The sequence below is a fragment of the Odocoileus virginianus genome, chromosome 30 (genome assembly GCF_023699985.2).
Source record: "Odocoileus virginianus isolate 20LAN1187 ecotype Illinois chromosome 30, Ovbor_1.2, whole genome shotgun sequence".
NCBI classification, from domain to species: domain Eukaryota; kingdom Metazoa; phylum Chordata; class Mammalia; order Artiodactyla; family Cervidae; genus Odocoileus; species Odocoileus virginianus.
Window position 1 is genome coordinate 38,668,551 of NC_069703.1, and position 20,006 is coordinate 38,688,556.

At 37.5% G+C, this 20,006-nt stretch overlaps 1 protein-coding gene and 1 non-coding gene across 7 annotated transcripts in view; both read right to left on the minus strand.

The window, feature by feature from the left end:
- Positions 1-20,006, minus strand: part of EYA3 (EYA transcriptional coactivator and phosphatase 3) — a 90,808-nt gene that overhangs the window by 52,485 nt on the left and 18,317 nt on the right. For 5 of the 6 annotated variants that reach the window (XM_020909106.2, XM_020909105.2, XM_020909113.2 and 2 more), the window contains 3 exons: positions 17,055-17,155; positions 7,390-7,433; positions 3,090-3,169 (listed from right to left, as the gene is read on the minus strand). In XM_020909106.2, the coding sequence (XP_020764765.1) occupies positions 3,090-3,169; positions 7,390-7,433; positions 17,055-17,087 (157 nt within the window). In that variant the 5' untranslated portion in view covers positions 17,088-17,155. Of the gene's footprint in view, positions 1-3,089; positions 3,170-7,389; positions 7,434-17,054; positions 17,156-20,006 lie in introns of those variants that run through there. The other variant, XM_070459014.1, reaches the window with a different exon arrangement.
- On the minus strand, positions 10,710-10,844 carry LOC139032306 (small nucleolar RNA SNORA70). The gene has a single exon (XR_011484836.1). It is a non-coding gene; the product is annotated as a small nucleolar RNA SNORA70 (small nucleolar RNA).

Genomic DNA, 20,006 nt, shown 5'->3' on the forward strand with positions numbered 1-20,006 from the left:
TCAAGTTTCAATGACCTATGTCAGTTGCACAACAAAGCTGGACCCCAGAATAAAATTCCACAAAATGGAAATAGAACTCAAATTTCTTTAGCACTGTGTAAATAAATTTGGATGTGTTCAACTCTGCACTGGTTTTTTAAAAAAAGGTAATAGCACTGGAAACAAGGCAAAAACCTAGAAATATACTCTGAAAGTAAAACTAACAGGACATCCTGATGAATCTGAATTAAGGAATAAGGAAAACAGGGAATACAGGATAATTTCTAGGTTTTCAGCTTGAAAATTGGAGGGGCAGTGAAAATACTTCCAAAGATGATGAAGTTGGGGAAGAGAACAGCTTTGGTGGTGGACACGGAGGCCCGGCGTGCTGCAATTCATGGGGGCGCAAAGAGTCGGACACAACTGAGCCACTGAACTGAACTGAACTGAAGGGCAGAAAAAAAGCTTTCACATGTTTTAAGTATGACTTCCTTTTAGATATCTAAGTGGAGATATCAGGTAGGCAATAGGATACACAAACGAAATTAAAGTAAGAAGTCAGACTAGGAATACAAATTTGGAATTCATTAACTACATATCAAATATTTAAAGTAACGAAATGGGTGAGAGAATACAGAAAGAACAAAGATGGTGGACTAGAACCAAACCCAGAGGCCCACTAACATTCAGAGACTAGACAGCAGAAGAAAGGCCGGCAAAGAAGAAAGGTGGGAGAAAGAGTGGTAAGAGGCAAGATACAAGCAGACAGAAATACCCACTGGAACTAGTACTTTCAGTTACTGAAAGGAAGTAATGATTTTGACAAAAGCAGTTTCACTGGAAGAATGGTGACAAAGTTATATTTGAGAGGGATGAAGAGCGAAAGCAAGTGAGGGCAACACTTTCCAGAGGTTCCAAATGGGGTCATGGGACAAAGAGAAGGTCTGTAGCTGGTGGGGAATATGGACTTCAAGGAGGGTTTTGTTTGTGCTTTAAGATGGAAGATACTGGATCATGTCTCCACAGACAGGATGGATTAGGAAGAGAAGGACAAGACAATGCAAGAATGGTATTAGGATAATCACAGTACCAAAGTACTTGGGGTAGGTGAGAACAGACAGGATATGAAACACAAATAAAGGGTCTTACCTTTCACAGGAACAAGAATACTATTTCCACTCTGACAAGAATAAAACAAGGTAACATGGGTACAAACACAAGTAGGGCTGAAGACTTGGTGGTGGTAGGTTAATAAGGGAACCTCCTGTCAGACAGCTTCTATTCGAGAAGAAATTATCAGTAATATGAAGGTGAGTAGTATGGGTGCTCTGAGAGGAAAGAAATGGTGTGAAGTAGTAAAAGGTAAAACTCATGAGTAAAGTGTAGTAGGGTGCCCATTTAAGGCCCTGTGAGTTAACAGTCAGCTAAGTGTATAAACTACCCAGTAATGTTCAGCTATTTAATGTAATACTTACAGAGAAGGTGGACAGTTGGATTAAATCAGGATTGGGGTTTAGCAAGGACAGTACAAGAGGCAAAATTATTGAAGGTATTAGTAAGGGAGTAACTATAATAAAGAACTACAGAATCCATGTGGAGTAAAAAGGGATAGGAAAAGAAGAGAGACATTATGGGTGTTCGACAGGTCATCTACATGGACGCTCAAATTACCCAGAATAATAAAGGTCTGGAGGGAGAAGAAAACAAAGATCTAGTGAGAGCAAAATGACTAGGAGTTCAGTCTGAGGTAAAAAGAAAGCTGGAAGAAGGGGCATAAATGTAGACTTCAAAGGAACTAGAGTTTTTGAAGGAAAAAAAGAGAAACAATTTTTAAGAAGCAAGAAGACTCAACTTACTTCTGGGCCCTGAAGTATATAAGAAGCAGACCTTTTTCTTGGGGATGTGAAGTGAAAGTTGCTTAGTCGTGTCTGACTCTTTGTGACTCCATGGACTATTCAGTCCATGGAATTCTCCAGGCCAGAATACTGGAGTGGGTAGCCTTGCCCTTCTCCAGGGGATATTCCCAACCCAGGGATCAAACCCTGGTCTCCAGTACTGTGGGCAGATTCTTTACCCCTGAGCCACAAGGGACGCCCAAGAATACTGGAGTGAGATATTTAAAAAATTAGAGAGACATCTTTCGTTGATTAGAGCAGTTCCTGTATATATCAGAGTTACCTAGCTATCTTCTTGAAATCGCAGACTCTCATCCACAACAGGTGTTCTGATTGATAATCACTGAAGCTGAGGCTAGAATGCTGCATTACAAAGAAGCACTCCAGGTAACTCAGGTATGCTAAAAGTTTGACAACTACTGGAACAGCACCTTTGAGGAAGTAATATACACAACTTAAGACATAACTTTTTTTTTAAAGGCATACCATCTTTTATTACATGGGAATTATATAAGGTTAAGGTTAAGCATCTTAAGATATATCTCCTAAACATGTCTTTTTATAAAGCAACATACACAAACTTATTCTTCTGAAGTGTGTGGTATAATATGAAAGGGCATAGCTATTTAATTTCAAGGAGGACTATCTGCCCTATGGAGCATACCACCACGATATTCCAAAGAAAGCTTAGATCTCCACAAGAAAAAAAAAAAAAGAACATTCTACAAATTTTTGGCTAAGGTTTGGTAAGCAGAGGGTATACCCTATTGAGATGTGTCTCCCCCAGGACCCAGTATCAATCTTGGGCTCTCAGGGGACTACCTTTCTTTTTTTTTGGCCTAGATGGATAGGTAGAATCACCTGGTTATTAGAAAGGTGGAAACACATCAAGCCATCCAGAAAAGCAGTCAGAGGTTGGCCCACAAACTTTTCTGATTTTGAGTAAAGCACTACTTATTACCTTTAGAAGAACATTCAATCTCAAAACAAAAACACAATCACCAATCCCTAGGAGTGGATCCCATGTGATTTTGCTCCTCAGCTGGTATGTCAATAAGGTTTATAGGAGGCCATAAGGATGAACACACATACAAGGCAATGAAAGGATTCTGGATATTCTGAGAAAAGTGAGGCAATCAGTGAAAACCAATTATAAAAAGTCAGCATCACCTGGTCATAGAAATATGTCCATGATGCACAGAATATGGTACTTACTTTCCTCTGACATGGTAAGGTTTGAAGCAAGGCTTGAAGTTTCAGGTTTCTGATCACTGACTTCGGGGTTGCTTACTTGACTGGGAAAACCAAAATGAATACATTAGCCTCTGGTTGACCTGCTGCATTGCTAAAAGTGATTAAATCAAACCAATTTCTTCCTAGATAAGGGGCAAGGTAGGTCTATTTCATGAAGTCCTTGTTCTTGGTTTTTATCAGCTACGTAACAGCTAAGGCCAGGCCTAGTACCTTCAGCATTCCAGTTCTTTGTCACATCTCTAGACCATGACTGTTTTTATACCATGTGGAAATTTCATATAAGCAACAGGCAACTCAGATTTTCTCTAAAGACCACATGGTAAAAGAAAAACTCTACAGCACCTAAAACTGCTCTCACTTTATTTCCAAAGTACCAAAGGAATGTAGTGAGATGACTAACTTCAGACAATGGTCCTCACAATCACTTGAAAAGCTTTTTCAAACTACAATGCTTACACAAGAAGGGCTTCTGAACCTTAAGATGATGCATTACACTGTACTTGTTTTCCCCCAATTAAAAACAAACAAATTTTTGTTACTATACCCCAAACTTAGCAAAATCTTTCTTTAAAAAACTTATAACGCAAATTAAGAGAAATTGAAAAAGACTGTGTCATTTAAACTAGAAGGATAAATCATTATGTTAGATACTTTAATGTTGGGAAGATCCTCACTGAGATTCTGAAATGGAGACTACCTTTTGATCTTTCACAACATCCTCCCTCTTCCTCCTACCTTACTTTCCAACTCTCCCCTTATTCCCTCAACCACTAGTACAGTACAGTGCTTAAGGGTGCAGGCTCTGGAACCAGACTGCTTGAGTTCATATTGCTCTTTGCCAAAGCTAACTTTATGGCTTTAGGCAAGTCCCTGAACTTCTCTGTACTCCAGTTTTTTTCAACCGTCAATGAGGGATAATTATAGAACCTACCTTTCAGGGCTGTTATAGGGATTAATGAGTCAATATGTGAAAAGTATTTAGAGCAAAGACTAGAAGAGGGTAAGCACAATATAACTGTAGCCAGTACTATTATAATACAGCTTCTCACCAGCCCAGGTATGCTTCCCACATTCATGTTCCCTCAGCAAGAAATCTGCTTTGCTGTTCTACACTCTAGGAAGAAGTAGAGGACACTGTCGCAGATACTCCACATACTGGGAAAGACGTGACTTTTTTTAAGACTAAAGTAAAACTTTTTTTCCCACTTATTAAGTTAGCAAACTCAAAAAGTTTGTGACACTATGTCAGAGAAGTATGAAAAGAACTATGGCTACATATTAATGGTGGGTGAGTAATTGGAACTGGTGTATATAAAATAATGAAGAAGTATTTTCAATGCAACATGATTTGTTATATAAAATTTTGGAAGCCAATGTCCAACTAGTTAAAGAACTGGGTAAAAACTATGTAATGTATCCTCATACAAGGGAACATTATGCCATCAACAAAAATTTTTTTTTCCAGTTTTTCTTTTTTGAAAAGATAAGACTAATAAACAGTAAGAATAGTTTCTACATAGAACAATTTAAAAAGGAATGCTACTTATAAAAAAAGTACAAAGCACCAAAATTCTTAAAGCTCTTGTATCTTTTCTAAATGAACCTCTAATATTCAAGCATAGTATCAATAAAGGTTGTTTCCCTGGTATATTCTGAATGTTCAAACAATTTTTCCTCAGATGTAATTAATTTTAAAAAGTAAATCCCCAGATGAAGTTTACCTTAATCTATTCACTCAAATGTCTGTACTTTCAAAATAGCACTTAATATACTAACCAAGATATGACTATGGGAATTGAAAAGCATGGGTAACAAATCATACTTAGTAGTTGTATCATTGTTTCCCAAAATGGCTTATTTCTTATAATTACCTGAATGATTGGTAAAAATACAGACCTCTGAGCCCTATCTTATGCCTAATTAAATTGGATTCCAAGGAGAACGGTATAAACCCAGATAAGAACTTCACATTTCTGACTATAATGACTGGTCTTCTATGTGTAAGACTGGTCTGAGTAAGTCTGGGATCACTGTTATACCAACTATTGAAAGACTATTTCTAGATCTTGTATTGTAGAAGGTATACTTGTATGGTCTGGTGTACAATGGACAAGTTTCTAAAATCCTATGGTCCTGGATTCTTACAACAAAATCTCCTACATATTCAACTAAGTATCGAGAGACTAAACAGAAACAAAAGCATCAAGACAGTGAATTAACTCTAGCACTTTGCTGAATATTTGAAATTATATCTAGAAAAATTATTACTATCTCAAATATGATCATCCTGTTATATAAAATTTACTTAACAACGTGTGTATGATTGAAAAAACAATGCTCCAAAGTAAAATTTCCCTCCTCCAAAAAAGAGCAGAAACACCCAAACTCCAAAAGTAAGCATCACAAATACCTCTTTTTCATTCAACGAAACTCTTGGCAATAATAAACACAACTAACCAATGAATGGATAAACAAAACGTGGTATTGACTACTACGGAGTATTATTCAGCTTTAAAAAGGAAGGAAACTCTGACACACACTACAAATGGATACGCCATTAAGACATTTAGCCTTTCATTAAGGCTAAATGAAACAAACAAGTCACAGAAAGACAAATAATTTATGACTGTGCTAAAGAGTAATCAAAATCATAGAGACAGAGCAGAATGATGGTTGCCAGGAGCTAGAAAAAGGGGGAAATGGAGAGTCTGATGAATACAGAATTTCAGTTTGGGAAGATAAAAAAAGTCCTTCAGATAGATGGTGATAACGGTTGCATATCAATGTGAGTGTACTTAGTACCACCGGATTATACACTTAAAAATGACTGAAATGGTGAATTTTAGGTTGTCTGTATTTCCAATAAAGCAGCTGCTGAAGGAGACGGAATAGCAGCAGGAAAAGATGAAGCTGAGAGGCTCCACTGTACAACTGGAGAGAGATGAGCAAGGGAATTAACCTCAGAGAGAAGGGAAGCAGAGGCTACTAGAGAGAAGCAGTGAAGTAGCTAAGGGGGTAGGTTCAGTGGTAAGATAAGCAAGGCAGTTCCTGTCCATTTCTGATTTCTCTCTGCATTAGGGAGCCAGATCCCCAGCTGAGTAAATGGAAGGGGGGTGGGAAGGAGAGGCGGAGGCAGGAGGAAAGAAGCGGGGAGGGAGGCAGGAAGAAAGGAAGGCAGGCTGACAGGCAGGGAGGAAAGGAGAGGAGGAATGAAGGAAAGTAAGGAGGAAAGAGAAACGATTTTATGACTGTGTAATAAACCAGGACGAGTGACTGGACCACCAAAAATGTTTAAGTGCCCGCTGAGATGTACTCATGACTAGAAATTGAGACCACTGAGCACAGTTTTGTGTTTTCCTATCACAAGTGTTCAGATGATTGGGAATAAGTATGAAACAGGTGAATAGGAGGGTTTAACTAGGGTTTTTAAACAGCAGGTTAGGCTAGGGAAGGATGACAGGGAAAAGGGAGAAGAAGTTAAGAATGTTTGTAAGAAATTTATTCAAGTAATAGATCTTTTGAGCAGCATAGGAAGATACTGAAGTCTGTTTTGAGGAAAGGGTCAATGCCTGACAGTGAAAATACGATAGATCACTGTCATTATAAGTGGAAGTGTAGAGTAAGACACAGGGCTAGTGTGACAACAGAATAAATGAGCTGGAATGCTAGTGTGTGAAGTGTAAGATTAGGATTCTTGAAATTAAGATGTTAGAGGGGATGCAGTTATTGGTTCATCTGGCTGGTAGACAAAAAACAGGGGGTAAGAACTGTGGACAACTGAAAATCATGGTGTGTGGAAGCCAGAGTGTGACATGCAAAGAAGCTGCCTCTTTCCTGTAAGGGGAGCAGAGCTAATGATCAAGATGTCCCATATCCATCTGGTAATTAAGGATTAACTCCTTGGATTTTTTTAAATTTCTATTTTTCCTATTATGTATACTGTACACCTAACTGAAGAATATTTACCATTGTGTCTCTTTCACGTATCACATGCTCTGAGTCATAACATGAGATTGGTACATTCCGCTGAATAAATAATGAATAAATGAGAAAAATTCAGCACGTAAATGTTCCAAGGACAAACTTTAAGGACAAAGTTTTAGAGGATAATTTTCACCTTAAATCAAATAATTTCGAAACATAAAAACTGATGCTAAAAACCAAAATGAGAGTAAGTCAATCCAAATCATGTCCATATACTGATCAACAGGTAAAAACAAATTATAAGTCGGTCATTAAAAAGATATTCAACTTTGTATACCTTAAAGTTTGCTCTCCCGATTCCTGCATCTTGGCTTTCTTCACCTGTAAAATAAATATACAAAAGCATCAATGTCATGATCTGTTTTTAAAATCATCTAGTTACTCAAATGGCAGCCTCAGATTAACTAATAAATTACAGGGTAACTGTTTCCTTTTGTCTTGCTTAGACTTATATTTATTTCATTAACCTCTGATAAATTTGAGAGTTAAAGATGGGCTTGTTTTTCACATGGGGCTCTTTTTTCTTTTTAATGAAAACAGTGTTTTCTAAACTCAAGGCAAAATAAAAGGTTTACCAGGATTTTTACTCAACACAGAATGTTTACCAGGATAAGGTATCCAAATTTGAAATCAAATTGGGTTACTTTTAAATTTTAAGAGACACATAAATATATTTTCAAACAGTAAGTATGGCAATTTTGCAAACATCTAACCATTTATTTAATAGAAATATCTTTTACTTACAAGCCAAAAATAAAAATAAATTCCTATCAGGTTACCAGTAATTTAAAAAATATGCTTCACACTATTCTGTTTTTTCCCCATATTTTCATCTTCTCTAAATCCTTCTAAGGTAAAAGCATTTCCATTGAAACAGTTTAAGAAGTCACAAATGGAAGATCTATGGTTAACATTACTAATGATTTTCCCTGTTGTTGTTTTAAATATTACAAAGAATCTGATTGTAGGGTTTTTGAATTAGAATAACTAGTTTCAGAAGTAAGTTTAGTGTGCTTAGCCATACAAATTATGAATACTTAAAAAGTATTTCAAGCTCGCAAAGTACAAAGAGTACCGCCAACCCATTACAAGGAGTTAGGTATGCAGAGAGGCAGAAACTCTGAACAATTTTTTTTAGGCCATGCTGTGCAACATGCAGGATCTTAGTTTCCCCATGAAGGACTGAACCTGTGCCCCCTGCACTGGGAGTCTTAACCACCGGACCGCCAGGGAAGTCCCTGCTAATAAACAATTTTAAACAAGCATATTAGGTGGGAATATAGCTATTAAGTATGATTAAATTTAAAATTTCAAAATACATAATAAATACAACATAAATTCCAGGTCCATTCAATTTCTCATGGACATCTATTCCTCATGAGAAAACATGACAAAATAAATAGAACCAAATACTCTTGGATCCTTGCTGCCTTAACTGATATCAACTGATGCTGCCTTAACTTTCATAGGTGCCAAAAAAGATAAAATTAGTAAGAGGTATTAAAATATCCTCTAAGTTTACAAACAAAATTACAAAAGTATATGAAAAAAAAAAGAAAACAAAAACAAAACCCTTGAGGTAGGTAAACCCTTAGTAAATATGACATTAAATTCAAAAGTCATAAAGGAGAAAATAAGTTTGATTTTACAAAAATTCGAAATTTCCATATGATAAAAGATACCATAAACCAACCAGGAGGTAAAGGGATTACATGCCAGTATATACACTGAGACAAAAGAATTTAACTATATTACCAATACATGACAAAACTTCAATGAAAGGTATGGGAGAAAAATACACTCATGTAATAATGCTGAAAAACTGTTTTGACTGGAAACTGCAAGGCTTAAGACAAGAAAAATTCAACTTAATACAGGCTATTAGAAAATGTGCTGTCCTTCCCACCTGAAGATGACAGTATTTACATAATGCCAAATAATAAAGTAATTTTCCAATAGTGGTGATGAATTTATGCTTAGCTCACCCAAAGACTCTCTTTGCAATCAAAGAAATGAATTTAAAACAGTCTATAGTTTACAACAGTAACCCATACAAAGAAAACCAGAGCAATGAAGAACTAACTTACTACAGTCTTCATTTTATTAGAGTGAAAGAGTAACAAATTTAGCTAGAAAACGCAAAAAAAAAAAAAAAGCCCTGGAGCAAAATTTTAAAATATATTCATAATGGCCTTTCAAGGAAGAACTATGCTTTTTCATTTGTTATCTACTACAGTGCCAACTCAGTAGAGTTATACACACAAACAGAAACAGAGAAAATGAACCTAAAGACATGTCTACCAAACAAAGAAGTCAGGGGGTGGAAAATGTGCTCCCAGCTAATTCTGTACCTTTCATGACCCACTGTTACCCTTGATTTGGGCAATTCTGTCCTCCTGTAAGTCAGGGATAGGAAACATGGTATCTTGGTATAGAGGCATTAAACTAACTTAAAGGATACAGATTTCACTGGATTACAAAAGGATGGGTTCAAATAATACAATCCAGAAATGGACAAAAAGAAAACAGTGCAGCTACTTTGGAAAACAGTCTAGCAGTTTCTCAAACAGTTAAACATAAAGCTGCCATATAATCCAGCCATTCCATTCCTGACTATATAACCAAAGAGAAATGAAAACATATATCCACACAAAGACCTGGACATGAATGTTCCTATCAGCACTATTCAACATAGCAAAAAAGGGGAAACCCAGTGTCATGAATAGATGAATGGATAAACACAATACTGACAAATAAAAATGATGAATGATAAAATAAATCCATATAATGAAACATTCCACAATAAAAGGGAATGAAGTATCAATACTTGTGCATGCTAATACAGGTAAACTTTGAAAAGATGATGCTAAGTGAAAGGAGCCAGTCACAAAGGACCACATACTATATAACTCCATTTATACGAAATACTCACAAAAGGTCAACAGGAAAGTAAATTAGTAGTTGCCTAGGATTGGGGCGAGGGCAGAATTGAGAGGTGACTGCTAATGGGTACAGTTTCTTTTTGGAGTGATGAAAATGTTCTAAGATCAACTCTGGTGACAGCAGCAAAACTCTGTGAATATCCTAAAAACCATCCAATCAGATACTTCAAAATGGATGTGAATTATATCTCAATAAATAGAGCTGTCATTTAAAAAATGACATAATCTTTTTTTTTTTTGACAGGAAATAGCATTTATTGGTGAGCGTGATTAAGGAGGGAACAGAGCTGATGCTTATGAGTGCAGGGCCCGCCATTTGTCCAGGGGACCACGATTAGGGATGTATTTGACCCCACAGCCGTCTGGGATGAGTCGCTTTTCTGCCACCATGTTCTCAAATTCATCCGCACTGAACTTGGTAAATCCCCACTTCTTGGAGATGTGGATCTTCTGACGGCCAGGGAACTTGAACTTGGCCCGGCGGAGGGCTTCAATCACATGATCCTTGTTCTGCAGCTTGGTGCAGATGGACATTATGACCTGGCCAATGTGGACCCTGGCCACTGTGCCCTGGGGCTTTCCAAAGGCACTGAGCATACCCATCTGGAGTCTAGATTGAGAAACAGCAGGCCAGCCATGAATGCCCACTAGGAAGAGTTGTCTCCAAGGTCCCTTAGGGCTACCTGTACAGGCAACAGGTTGCATACACTACCAGGGAGGCTGCTGTTTGCAGCCATTGCACACTGGGCCCCCATGGGGAAAAGAGCACAGTCGGCTTAATTGGCTGCAAAAACAAATGACATAATCTTTTTTTTTTTCTTCAAATGACATAATCTTATGGGCACGTTATAACTAAAGGTCACTAAAGGAAGATCCACTGACAAATTATGAATCAGAGTTCTATTTGTGCCTTTGTTTAAAAACATAACAACAAAAAGAAGTGAAGCTTTAAATATAGCAGAGCAAAGGAATACAAATAACACAACATAAGAATTCAGAATGTACAGGTTCAAGGCTCAGTTCTGAGAGTTAATTCACTGTGTGTCTATCTCTCTGAAAATAAAATGTAACTATCTACTTCAAAGACCTGCTCTGAAAATGAAATTGGTGAAGGGGAGTGGATAGGGAGAGAACAAATGAGAGTGAGCAGTTTATGAAAGAAAGTGATATACAATTGTTATATTAAGAAATACCACTTTCTAGATAAGAAAATTACATTACGCATCTCAAATATTACTCCAGAATTACTCTGAGATGACTTACAAGTATATAATTATTATGCTTCTTAAGTTTTAACAAGAGGCTAAGTCATACTACAGCTTGGTAAACTGTAATCTTGGGAATAATAAATCCAACAGAAATCTGCATGAAGTCTTAAAAGGGAAGACGTTTGAGTCAGAATTTATCCACCACTGTCCAACAAAGCATATCATTCTCTTTAGGAGAAAGTTATACTGTATGTTCTAGTTGGGGAAAGAGTGTGATCATAACCTAATGAAATTACACACATAAAAAAAATTAATACTATTTTCTTTGATCACACTTACCAACAGGCAGTGGCAATGTTAGTCGCTCAGTTGTGTTTGACTCTTTCTGCAATCCATGGACTGCAGCCCGCCAGGGCTCTCTGTCCACTGAATTCTCCAGGAGAGAATACTGGAGTGGGTTGCGATTCCCTCCTCCAGGGGATCTTCCCAACCCAGGGATCAAACCTAGGTCTCCTACATTGCAGGCAGATTGTTTACCATCTGAGCCATCAGGGAAGCCCTTACCAACAGTCACCTAATTATTAATTTGACTTCCAGAACTTGACATAAGGAAATCAGCATATAGAGAGTGAGAATAAGCATTCCAAACTACTAGAAAGGTAAATGCCCATGGCAGAGACAACTGCCTATTCCATTACTGCATACGGAACATGACTTGCAATGGGAGACAAGACATGTGTCTTAAGTTCACAGGCTACCAGTTCAAAAGAGGTCACATCTAGATCTAGTAGAAACTAGTGAGTTTCAGATCCTGGACTTGATCTGGATGCATCAATGGATGGAATTTGGGGTTGTTTCTCTTAAGAGAAATGTATAGGGAAAGGAGTTACATATTGTTTTTTAAATCAGAAAATGAAATAGGTGAACCAAAGAAAAGATTATGGTAGATGCACTTATAAATATTCACTAGTCTTTTTCCTCTCCCTGGGTACACAGGATGCTATAGACTGAATGTCTGTATTCCACCCCCCCCCACCCCACCAATTCATATTTTGAAATTTTATCCCCAGTATGAGAAAATGTGCAAGCGGGGCTTTTGGGATGGTAAGATTATGAGGGTGGAGCCCTCATGAATGCGATTAGTGCCCTTATAAAGGAGACTTCCTTTGCCCTTTCCACCATGTGGCGACACAGCAAAAATATAGCAGTCTATGAGCCAGGAAGCAGGCCCTTACCAGATACCAAATCACTTATATGTTTGGAATCTAAAACATGATACAGATGAATTTATCTATGAAACAGAAACAGACCCACAAACATAGAGAACAGACTTGTGGTTGCCAAGGGAGCGGGGAGTGGAAGAGGGGTGGACTGGGAGTTTGGGATGAGCAGATGAAAAGTATTATATATATGTATAACTGAATCACTGTGCAGTGCACCAGAAACTAACACATTATACACCAACCACATCTCAATAAAATAAAATTTTTAAAAATCATGACTTTATCATTATCAACTTGGGACAGGACCATTTTTTCCACTGAAGCTTCAGATCTCTACTACAGTCTATGAAAATTTTCCTCAACATCTGACATTAACTCTTCTTATCCTAGTTATTTTTAACAGTTAATACATGTTCCACATTTTCTCTATTTGTCTATTTCACAACCATTAACCACAGGGCCAAACTAAGAGCCAAAGTTGCTTACATCTTCCCCTGCAATCCAGAGTCTACATTTTGAACCATATTCTGAACTATATTCCCCTGCTCTAAATAAACCCAGGGCCAGATACCTAGTGATAGTTTCTGTACCTCAAACCTCCAATCCTAAATGAACAATTACCCTGTTTTACCTTGCCTAAAGAAACCTCAATTAAGGCAGTGGCCTACGCAGTCCCCGACACTACCTTCCAGGATTGCTCTTCGTGTCTCTGCCTCCTGAACTGACACTGGTGCTCTCCTTGTGCCCCTCTGTGGCATGCTGTGTCTCTTATTTCTAAGAGAACTGTAACAGAAAACTGCTCTTTCAATGGCACTGACCTCTTTGTGTTGTCACTCAGTCACCTTTATAAATTAAGACCCAGGTTCAGTTCAGTTCAGTCACTCAGCCATGTCCAACTCTTTGCGACCCCATGAATCGCAGCACGCCAGGCCTCCCTATACATCACCAGCTCCCAAAGTCTACCCAAACCCATGTTCATCGAGTCGGTGAGGCCATCCAGCCATCTCATCCTCTGTTGTCCCCTTCTCCTCCTGCCCTCAATCCTTCCCAGCATCAGGGTCTTTTCCAATGAGTCAACTCTTCGCATGAGGTGGCCAAAGTATTGGAGTTTCAGCTTCAACATCAGTCCTTTCAATGAACACCCAGGACTGATCTCCTTTAGGATGGACTGGTTGGATCTTCTTGCAGTCCAAGGGACTCTCAAGAGTCTTCTCCAACACCACAGTTCAAAAGTTCAAAAAGACCCAGGTACAAACCAATTAAAAAAAAAAAGATGTCTCATGACAATCATCATTTACAGTCAGCAGAAAATTTTTACTTTTTTTAATTAAAAAAAAATTTTTGGCCACGCCATATGGCTTGCGAGATCTTAGTCACCCACCAGGTAGCACACCCATGTCCCTGTTAGTGGAAGTGGAGACTCCCAGCCACTGGACCACCAGGAAATTCCCAGAAAATCTGCTTTTAAACCACTTTAATTTCTCACCTCTCTCTGAAATAACAATCAGGTTTTGCATGTCATGTTATGGAAACTGAGTAGAATGACAAGGAAATGAAACGGGGGGGGGGGGGGGGGGGGAAATGACTCACCAACAGGTCAGCTTCACAATTCTCACTACCTTTAACAGGTAAGGAGCAACTAATAATACTCATTTCATCAGTATATCAACATTTACATAAGCCTTTTGAAACTATGACTAGACGATTTGTCTTATGACATTAAAAAGTCAATGACACAATCTTCCTTGGTACATTCAGTGTCTCTAATTCAGCTATCTGTTCTTATAGTGTATATCTTTGATACATTGCTGAGGATGATTTTTAACCCTACCATTTCCCTGATTATTAATGTTCCACCAGGGATAGGGGAATGACATTTTAAATGTCTCAAAAGGTCATTTTACCAACTGCTTAGGTCTTCCTAGCTTTATACTTAAATGAGGGGACTAAAAGAGTTAATAGCAAAGGAATCACTGATATGCATGTCTCAACATAAAGTAAAATACTTAAAATATATTAGAGGACTTTATCATTTAAATGGAAGCAGATGACCATCTTTCATTGATGTAGAGAATACATCTAGAACATGAAAAACATACTCTGTTATCTGCTTTCAGAATTCAAAGTTTTTTAGGCTGGACTTTTACTGAGAGGTAAAAATGTACCACTCACTATTCTCTTAAAATAAAATGCAAGAGGCTTATTCAGGAGAGCAAATTGAATCGGTATTTACCTTATTTCAGAAAAAGAAGCTCAAGTAAAAGAAAAAGATTCTTTAACAGAAAAGTATTTTAAGAGGATGATTACTATTGTCTTCCTTTTTTAAATGCTATGGGTTAAAAAAAAAACAAAAAACCACACAACACTTAAAAAGACCAAAAGAAAAAAAAAAGAAACCATGGTAAGGCAATAAATCTGTAGCACCCAAGTACATTTAAAATTATTTTATTTATGTTAAATATTTAAAAGAAATTAAGAATTCAACTTATTCTCAAGAGTCTTATCTATTTTAAAGAATTAGCCAAAGACATACAGATGGCTAACAAACACATGAAAAGATGCTCAACATCACTCATTATCAGAGAAATGCAAATCAAAACCTCAATGAGGTACCATTACACGCCAGTCAGAATGGCTGCTATCCAAAAGTCTACAAGCAATAAATGCTGGAGAGGGTGTGGAGAAAAGGGAACCCTCTTACACTGTTGGTGTGAATGCAAATGCAAACTAGTACAGCCACTATGGAGAACAGTGTGAAGACTCCTTAAAAAACTGGAAATAGAACTGCCATATGACCCAGCAATCCCACTTCTGGGCATACACACCAAGGAAACCAGATCTGAAAGAGACACGTGTACCCCAATATTCATCATAGCACTATTTATAATAGCCAGGACATGGAAGCAACCTAGATGCCCATCAGCAGACGAATGGATAAGGAAGCTGTGGTACATATACACTATGGAATATTACTCAGCCATTAAAAAGAATTCATTTGAATCAGTTCTAATGAGATGGATGAAACGAGCCCATTATACAGAGTGAAGTAAGCCAGAAAGATAAAGACCATTACAGTATACTAACACATATATATGGAATTTAGAAAGATGGTAACGATAACCCTATATGCAAAACAGGAAAAGAGACACAGATGTACAGAACAGACTTTTAGACTCTATGGGAGAAGGCAAGGGTGGGATGTTCTGAGAGAACAGCATTGAAACAAGTATACTATCAAGGGTGAAACAGATCACCAGCCCAGGTTGGATGCATGAGACAAGTGCTCAGGGCTGGTGCACTGGGAAGACCCAGAGGGATGGGATGGGGAGGGAGGCAGGAAGGGGGATCGGGATGGGGAACACATGTAAATTCAGGGCTGATTCATGTCAATGTATGGCAAAAACCACTACAATATTGTAAAGTAATTAGTCTCCAACTAATAAAAAAAAAATGAAAAAAAAAAAGAATTAGCCAGTGGTCAAATTACATTTTCTTCAACTATTACTATTTAAAAAATTTAGTCAGGGAAATTTAGGCAAAAATAAAACTAGATTTTCTAGCACAAATAGTATGTATATACTGTTTGGTAAATGTCCTCTTTTATTTTCTAAAAACTTTAAGAATATCATTGCTTTAAAAATGACAACAATTTATTTTATATTGGAGTATAGCCGATCAACAATGCTGTGTAGTTTCACGTGAACAACAAAGGGACTCAGCCATACATATAGATATATCCATTCTTCCCCAAACTCCCCTCCCATCTAACGTTGAGCACAGTTCCCTGAGTTATAGAACTTGCTGGTTATCCATTTTAAATATAACAGTGTACACATGTCCATCCCAAACTCCCTAACTATCCCTTCACCCCATCCTTCCCTACAGGCATCCGTAAGTTCCTTTTCTAAGACTGTGAGTCTGTTTTGTTTTATAAGTGAGTTCATTTGTATTATTTCTTTTTATAACGGATGTCGGGGTTTCCCCGGTGGTGCTGGTGGTAAAGAATTCGCCTGCCAAAGCAGGAGACATAAGAGATGTGGGTTCAATCTCTAGGTTGGGAGGATCCCCTGGAGGACATGACAACTCCACTCCAGTATTCTTGCCTGGAGAATCCCATGGACAGAGGAGCCTGACAGGCTACAGTCTGCAGAGTCCCAAAGAGTCAGACATGACTGAAGCGACAGTCATGTTTTAGCAGCAGCAGCACAAAGGATGTCATACGATACTTCTCCTTTGTCGGACTCACTTCACTCAACTTGACAATTTCTAGGTCCATCCACGTTGCTGCAAATTAGCCATTGCTTTTTGAAAATGGCATTTCTAAATACAAGACTTCTTTTTTTTTTCAATACTTATTTTGTAAAGCTGAATTTTCTAATCAGACTCTTTGGCATTAAGTCAGCAAAATATAAATTTAAGAACACTGTTTTCTTAGAAGAATATTATTAAGGAGTCCTTTCCTCAATTTTATTTCTAACTTAGAATCTGTAGTATAACTGAATAACAGTTAAAGTCTCTTAAAATTAGCCTTTCTACAATCAACTTTAAATTGTTAAAGGAAATACTTACTGGTTGCTCTGGTAAATCTTGCTCTTCTTCCATCAGGACCAGTATTTCTTTATTACGCTTTTGTGACTGGATTGCAAGTGTCCCCCAGCAGTCTTCACAATCTGTTTAAAAAAGAACGGGGATTCAACACTTTATGTACTCTTAGAGCATTATCATTGAGGCCATCAGAGAATAATTTTTAAAATATTTTGCTACCTCAATCTTTCTACGTGAGCTCTAATCTCAAAATCTCAAATCTGCACGTGGCTTTTCAAACTTGACATGCTGCACCAAGTCAGGTAGGTTTACCCGACTTTATAAAACCTTGCAAGATCCAACACGTGGGACCACTTCTGCGGTACTTAAAACATGGTTACCATAGTGCCCAAGGCATTAAACACTTTATAACAGCCACGTAAATGAATGAAGACACAATTTTTTAAAAATTTGGGTTATATTAAAAATTTAAACATTAGCCGAGCCAGTCAATAACATGATAACATCCAGCCTGCTTTAACATGGAATATTTACATAACTGCTAACACACACAGAATCACTTTAAATAGGAGGTAAACTGAAACATCGAGTAAATACTTTCACAACCAACTATCTGTATATATGTAATTAACATAAAGGAAAATTCAATTCTTTTGGCTCTATTTTAATAATGCAAATAAATAAAGTGAAATATTGAATCACAGAATTAAGGAAAATAAAAATGAAAGCTAGGATCCGTTTTATCCTGAAATAACGAGCTCTACTAAATGTACTGCTTAGTCAATTATTAAAGCAAAATCTTTACTTTCTCAGCCCCTGTTCTTCCGGTTCTGATTTTCAAACTAAAGAAGAAAAACAGGACTCTAAGCCCCACATCTACTGGTGGGGAAAAAAAAAAAAGAAAGTGAAAGTGGCTCAGTCCTGTCCGACTCTTTGCAACCCCATGGACTATACAGTCTATGGAATTCTCCAGGCCAGAATACTGGAGAGGGTAGCCGTTCCCTTCTCCAGGGGATCTTCCCAACCCAGGAATCGAACGGGGTCTCCTAAATTGCAGGCGGATTCTTTACCAACTGAGCTATCAGGGAAGCCCACACTTATTGGTAAGAACACCTTATTGGGTCCTGCTGCCAGGAAACACAGAAAGATGTTAGAGAACTAAATAATTACAAAAACTAAAAATTCCCCATTTCTATTTAACAAAAATGAAAATAGTACTTCTCCAAAATACATGATTGTTTTTGCTTTTAATTAAGGTCACACCTGTTTTCACTTTTTACCAACCACTTTAACCAACTTAACATACAAAGCTAAATAAAGCGAGTAGAGAATCTTGTTGCAGATGTAATGAATAAAAAGGGAACTGAAAAACTTCAATCGTGCCAGTTTACCACCACTCCACTTCTACTGCTGTATCCTGGTACAACACAACATACTTTAGGGGCACACTCCAGAATGGGGAGAGAAAACACGTGTAAGGGATACAATCAGATGCACAACTATCCGACTCAGACACAGCTTTCCTCGCTGCCCTGATCTAAAATGTCGATAGAAAAAAAAGTTTGAAGGTCAGAAGCACTTGATGCCCAATGCACTCACGTGTAGCTCACCCACAGAGCCTCAAAAGCTAAGTGCTCAAACTGCATGACGTAGATAACCAGTGCTGCAGAATTACAGCACGCAATAACTAAGCTCACAGGGGCCACCTTCCCTGCTCTTGTTTTGCTCTACTCAGGAGAGCATAACCAATGTGACGCGAGACTGATTCACGATTATGAAAGATGAAACGGTGTGATGTTTTACCAGCTCATATCTGTTTTAGCTTTAAGATGAAATGTCTTGTCTCTATGGGATTTTTACAGAGCCAATGTACATAATGTACATATATGACTTTATCCCCAAACAGGAAAATAGGACCAAATCATTAGAGAAATGTAATGCCTTTAAATACCTCATCTGTTAAAATTTTGTGTGACCAGCTCTTACCTAAACAAAAAGGAATAATATTCTATGTTTTACTTAATTGAAGGCTGTAACTGTAATGACTGAATCTCTAATCAGTAGATTCTCAGCAAAGGAGAGGAAAGGGATATTCTTTCTCTTGGAGGAAGGGTTATAAATCTACTCCTGAGCAAGAGGAAGGGAAGAAAAATTGTGTTAAAAAAAAAGAGGGTACTCAATTAACATGTGCTTTCCTTATTTTATTTTAAAAATATGAACAATATTAAAGGAGAACACAGATCTCTCTTATAGATCAAAGGGCTCATGGATTCTAAAAGAGACACTACTCTTAATAGCAGGGAAATAGATTCTTAAGCCATACAAAACTAAATGGTAAAATCTTGAATTTTGTTTTTTAGAAATATAGTAACACTGCAGTGATTTTACAACAGAAAGGGAATAGCTTTCTAGTTTTCTTGAGACAAATCTATGGCAGTTACAAGAAAACCTTCGTTAAGAGTACAATTGGAAGACAATCCTTTCTACCTCTACTTTTTTCTTTGAAAAGAAGTACCCTTGGTTGTTTCCATCTTAAAAATTACCTTTATCTTTTTCATTTTTCAACTGAGAAAAATAAAAGGGTCATAATTTTTACATTTGAAAAAAACTTTAAAAATCAAGTAATCAATGAACACCAATAATTTTTATAATTTTACAATTAGCAAAAAAAGCAAACTACAAAGGATGCATATGACTTAGTGCTACAGAATTTCTGGGATTCTGCTGGCATGTGATATATGTGAAGTCTACACATACACTCTGGTACACTTATATATAGAATATATTAATAATGACTATAACATGTGATTCCATCACAACATGCACATAAGATACTGAGATGTGCTGTGGTTAGTTGCTCAGTCATGTCCAACTCTTTGTGAACCCATGGACTGTAGCCTGCCAGGCTCCTCTGTCCATGGGGATTCTCCAGGCAAGAACACTGGAGTGGGTAGCCTATCCCTTCTCCAGGGGATC